Genomic DNA, 6000 nt, shown 5'->3' with positions numbered 1-6000 from the left:
TTTAAAGAATCAAGAGAAAACATGTTCCCTATGCTGTAATTATAAGATATTTTAGTATGTAAAGCGACCATTTGAACATTTTGAAACTTAAATTAAGGGAAGGTTAGGTTTGTAAGAAACACTTAAAATAAAAAAGACTAAAAATAACCTATTTCACTGTACTTACATGGCACCAGTCTTTGTAAGTGCTTTTTCTATTTAGGTAATAATAAACACTCCTGTGGGGAGAAAACACTATACTGCTTTGCAGGACAATATTTTGATTTTTGAACAAAGACAAAACTAAAACAACCTTAGCAAAACAAAATATTATATAGTAGCTTCCATAGGAAAAAGGAATAATATAGAACTTTCTGAATAATAATAGTATTTCGATTATACCATGAGGTAAATAATTTGCTGTAGACTGTCCTGTGAATCTAATCATTTAACATACTGTTTCTATAGGAAAACTCATTTGTTATGTTAAATTTTAATAATCATTTTCTGGTATCACTGATTCTTCTATGAAGTTTCACATCATCATAAATTGCACAAATAAAAGAGCAGAAAAATTTTTATCTCAAGTTTTGTCATTTTTAAGCTTTGAAAATTAAAAATGGATATGTCATATAAAAACAAAATATTTCAGATTTACATACTGATTACAACAATTAAGATTATCAGGTCTTTCAACAAGCTGATGCACACGATAGAACTATGATCTAATCAGTCTGCAGCACAGTCATACTGCCAGGTTGCAAACACCTAGAAAGGGAATTTTTTTTTTTTTTTTTAAATCATGGAAACCATTACATTATGGGAATATTAGGGATAACTAGGGTTCATTTTTGAGTTGGAATGTATAGCAAAACAAAAGTGACACAGTTCGGAAAGTAGGCAGCTAGCAGATTTATGAGGACATTGTACCAGTTTGAATCTGTGGTGGACCTCAGAAAAGTCATGTCCTTTACTTTTACTTTTTTTTTTTTTTTTTTTTTGGCATGGGCAGGCTGGGAATCAAACCCAGGTCTCGGGCATGGCTGGCAAGAATTCAGCCACTGAGCCACCCTTGCTACCAGTAACTTTTTAGATAGCTTCCATCATGGAGTTGTGACTCCACCCATCCCAGATGAGTCTTGATTAGTTTACTGTTTTGGAGAAAGTCCCTTTTTAGAGCCACTTGAGAGCCTCGAGAATCAAGAGAATCACAGAGCCCACACAACCAGAGACCTCTGGAAATGAAGAAGGAATACGTCCCCAGGAGAGCTTTGTGAAATAAAAAGTCTGGAGAGAAAGCTAGCAGACATCGCCATGTTCACCATGTGCCTTTCCAGCTGAGAGAGAAACCCCACACTTCATTGGTCTTTCTTGAGTGAAGGCAATCTCTTGTTGGTGCCTTAATTTGGACGTTTTTATAGACATGCTTTATTTGGGACATTTTTTCTTTTGGCCTTAGAACTGTAAACTAGCAACTTATTAATTTCCCCTTTTTAAAAAGTCATTCCGTTTCTTGGGCGTTGCATTCCGGCAGCTAGCAAACTAGAACAGACATCAAAATAGCAATGAATCTGGCTATTTTACTGGTCCTTTCACACCTTAGAATTTAAAGTAATTCTCAAGGAATTCTTCTTTTCAACATGGGGATTCAACCAGCTTTAAAATGCGAACAAACAACAAAAAACAAATGTTTTCTAGAAATCCATTGTCAAGGAATACAGCATTCCCTAAGGTAAGAGATTTACTTTAAAAATTAGAATGCTTAGTTCTGGCAAAGTACATCATGGAAACTCCTGGAAAAAGATCAACCTTAACAAATCTACCACTGACTTTTTAATTTCAAATTACCTTTCCTCGTTTTTCTTTTACTAGTAGCAAAAGAAAAATTATATCCCAGCTTGGTTTCTACCTTTGTAAAATGGTAGTATCTCTGAAATCTGTTAACAGTTTCTAATATGTTAAACAGTACAGGAGTGACCATGCCTAAAGCTGAAGGTAGTGAGTGACCAACCTGCTTTTGCTCAAGAGCCAGATCTCTGAGACTATAAATTATGGTTACTGTGTTATGAGTAGTCTCATTAATGTCTGATAAGATCTTCTTCATGATATCCTATTAATCCTCAAAAAATGGCTGCTGCAACACTACCCCAAAGAATTATATATAGTGAATGGATTTCAAAAATAGGCTTTTAGAAAATATAATGAATTTAAAAGCAACAGCCACAGATAGGATGAGTCTAAGTAAGTGGTTGGACTGCTAGAAAATGGGAGGGCAGATGGGCCTGAACTACACAATATCTTGCAAGGATTAATTCTGTATAGACCTCTATGGACAGAGAAAAGCAGGGTTAGGTACTTAAATGCAGGGCCTATATTTATTATTATTATTACTGTCAGTAATAATATAATTTTCATGAAGAAACATGCAATAGAAACATTTAGAGACAGAAAAGAGTGTAAGATTCCTCTACAAAGGAACTGACACAATTGTGCAGAGTATCATATCATCTGGATTATAAAATTAGATGCTTTTACACTGTCATATCTCCAAACCACAGGTGGTCAATACCTCATTGAAAAATTATTCAAAAATTATTGAATACACTATACAGAGTCTTTCTGGTATGGATATACCAATCTGGTAAAGAAAATATCACCATCCAAATATCTTAATTATCTTTAATATCTTCTACCATCCAAGTATCTTTAACCAATATTCTCACACTGTTTTATTCAAAGCAACTTTTGCTGTCTTCCCCTTATTACTCTATAATCAAGTTATTTAAAAAATTATAATACCTTATGTATATAAAATAAAAATCTAATGTAAAAATCTCTAAAACGTAATATTAAGTTAATTACCTAAAGAACTCAGCTACATGGAATAGCTTTTGAACATTTATTACCCAGATGGGTTCAGAAAATTCTTAAATGTAATGTAGTAATGGCCCTAATACATCTGTAAACAGAAAACCACTAAAAAAAATTTATTGGCATGAAATACTATAATTATAAATGTGTGAAAATTTTAAATCTTAAAGCCTCTTAAACATAATCATGTATATTTATGTACAAAACATACATAAATTTTACTTTATTTAAAACATATGAAAGAGGTCATTTCAAATTACACTAGACATAATAAATATAGAACTTGCTTTGTTAGAAATCTACAGTATACATTCAAGTAAAGGCTAAACTTTCAAAGCCAACTAGACAAAAATTAAACATTTACAATAATCAGTTTCCTAAAAGTGCTATTTTATATACCTATAAGAGGAAACTCATTCTAGTGCTTTTGTTTCCATTCAAACATCTATACATTCCTTTTTTTCACAGAACCAGATGTTTCTGTTACTAGAAACATGTATCCAAAGCTTTTATATACTTTTAAATCAATTTAACATTCAAGCTCTTTGGGGCAAGGACAGAAAAGTCCAAACGAATAACCCAGACCATCTTTCTTAAATTATTAAGAGATGATTGACTTCATGACAAACCCTGTTTCAACTTAGATGTGAAATTTTATGAGCAGATTATCGAAAAAAATTCGGGTCCACATATCTAAGGTAAGTCATCTTTCTCTACATGAGAATTTGTGTAGGTCATGGAGCATCCACCGCAGCAGTCTTCCCGTGACGTGGGTCTGGACGCTGCGCTCCAGGTCTGGTTTACACATTCCCTTCCAACTTGATTTGGTTTAATTTCTTCAGGAGTTATATTCAGCACACTGCTTGAACTGCTGGGAAAAGAACGGTAGATGTTAATAATTATCTCCTCTTTTACACTGTAGATATGTCTGAATGTCTCAAGTCTGACTGCCTGTCTAGCGAGTGCTATGCAAATTTTAAGGACATGATCAAGGACATTAAATAGAAATTTTCAAAATGACCTATTTTATATCCACCCACCCATCCATCCATATCCATCTATATCCATTCATATCCATCCATCCATCCATCCATCCATCTATCCTTTGTGTATCTCTTCACCTAACTGAAGCCTGCTGCCCAACTGAAGTCTAAGGTAGATAAAGAACACGCAGGGCTTTCAAAGTTAATGTTCCCCACATTTTCCCACCTTTTACCACAATTTTCCAATCTCTGCATGGTTTCTGTCTTTACTCATGTGTTTGTTCCTGCATGCTTTCACTTATCCATCCATACAGATATTTAATGAGTGCCTACACAACTGGTTAAGAGCCAAGACTCTGAATCCACATGGTTCATGTTCCAGTCTGACCACTCACTATGTCAATTCTGGCAAGGGACAAAGCCTCTCTGTTCTTCAGCTTCCCCAGCTTTAAAATGAGAATAATAATAGTACCTTCTCATAGGATTGTGGTGGTAGAAATTAAATGAGTTAACACACATTAAGTGCTTACAACAATGCTCAGTTAACTTGAAAGTGCAGGCATTATTAGGCTTAGTGCCTGAATAGAGACCCAGTCCCTATCTTCCAGGATATAATCTGAGAGGTATACTCCACAACCAGTCTCATAACAAAGAAATCTGGTTAAGTGATTACTTTTATCTACGCTGTTGAGACATTTTTACCAACTGAATATTTTAATTTTTTCACAAAAACATTTTTTTCTGAATGTAATTTTTTTCATGACTTTGGTTTACTATTTTGACGTCATGATGTGACAATCCTAAAAAAAAAAAAAAAAAATTAAGTTGCTCAATTCTAAAAATCTAAACCAAAAACCTAATTTAAAAATTTGCTTATCTGCCAATACTTAAAAGAAGAACAAATATGTTTCTAATTCCACCTTCAGAATCCACAGTCATCTACAGATGAGATAAAAACAATAATTAACTATGTTCTGTAAGTAATTTAGTTCACAATTACCTTGAGTGGACTACAAGGCACAGCAATTATGTAAAATTTCATTGTATACGGAAACAGCAATGAGGATGCAGTTTTAGAAATTAGCTACAAACACTCCTAATTATTTTGCTATAATCTTACTACAAATCCAGATCTTATGTGCTCCAGGAGCAAGGGATCCAAATTTACCAAATAATTTCAAAAACTATGTCAAGGCACACAGTTTCTTTACTGGTAACTAGTTACACAACTCTATGTTTCTTTCTCAGAAGCTACTAATTGTGAATAGCTTTTATCAGAATTTTTTTCTACTTTTTTTTTTTTGCACAAGCAGGCAATGGGAATCGAACCCAGGTCTCTGGCATGGCAGGCGAGAATTCTGCCTGTGAGCCACCATTGCCCGACCTATCAGAATTTTTTTAAGCTCTAAACTTCTGTTTCTATGCCACTGATGCTGTTTACTATATAGTCCTCATGATATAAGAAGCAGAAAAGCATTTTTATAATCCATTTGTTTATATATATTTTTATTTTTATAGCTTCAATGTTTAAATGCTTTACATGTATTGACACTTAATCCTTAAAACACCCCATAATGTACACTCTAAATGTTGGATTTCTTATTTTTATTAAACACAAAACAATGTCTTGAAGGAATATTTATGCCAAATATTGCATGATTTAAAAGAATTGTGTTAAAAAGATAAAAATTTTAATACAAAAAATAACTGCACAACTATGTTATACCCTTAGATATAAAATACATTATTTGTAGATGGTGACTAGAATATGTGTCTATACTTATATAGATAGTTCAAATTGGTCAAATTTGTGAGATTTTGAAACCATTTTATATAAGAAAATAACCTGAGCTTGCATTATCTTTTGGTTATTAAATGAGCTTTCCTTTACCATATAGCCAATCCATTGGCTATAACTTCAAAATATATCCTAAATCCAAGCATTTCTACCTCCATGTTATGATCCTAGTCCAAATTTCCACCATCTTTCACCTCTACTCCAATGATGCTTCCTAACTGCATCTTAAATCACTGCCCCCTCTATGATGTTTTCCACATGATAAAACTTACTCTAGTAAGTGTTCCAAAAAATTAAAGATTTTTATTTTACTCTCTGGCTTAAAACTCTCCAATTGGTTTTCCATTGTCCTTTGAATAATATTTGACC

At 33.2% G+C, this 6000-nt stretch overlaps 1 protein-coding gene across 10 annotated transcripts in view; it reads right to left on the bottom strand.

The window, feature by feature from the left end:
- Positions 1 to 3483: 3483 nt before the first annotated feature.
- The window catches only part of SSX2IP (SSX family member 2 interacting protein), a 48279-nt gene continuing 45762 nt past the window's right edge, over positions 3484 to 6000 (bottom strand). For 8 of the 10 annotated variants that reach the window (XM_077120436.1, XM_077120440.1, XM_077120446.1 and 5 more), the window contains exon 14: positions 3484 to 3721. In XM_077120436.1, the coding sequence (XP_076976551.1) occupies positions 3544 to 3721 (178 nt within the window). In that variant the 3' untranslated portion in view covers positions 3484 to 3543. The remainder of the gene's footprint in view (positions 3722 to 6000) is intronic. The other 2 variants (XM_077120441.1, XM_077120444.1) reach the window with 1 other exon arrangement.

This window comes from Tamandua tetradactyla, chromosome 11 (genome assembly GCF_023851605.1).
Source record: "Tamandua tetradactyla isolate mTamTet1 chromosome 11, mTamTet1.pri, whole genome shotgun sequence".
In the NCBI taxonomy this organism is placed as follows: Eukaryota; Metazoa; Chordata; class Mammalia; order Pilosa; family Myrmecophagidae; genus Tamandua; species Tamandua tetradactyla.
The sequence above is the reverse complement of the archived record's forward strand: the minus strand, read 5'-3'. Positions and strand labels throughout refer to the sequence as shown.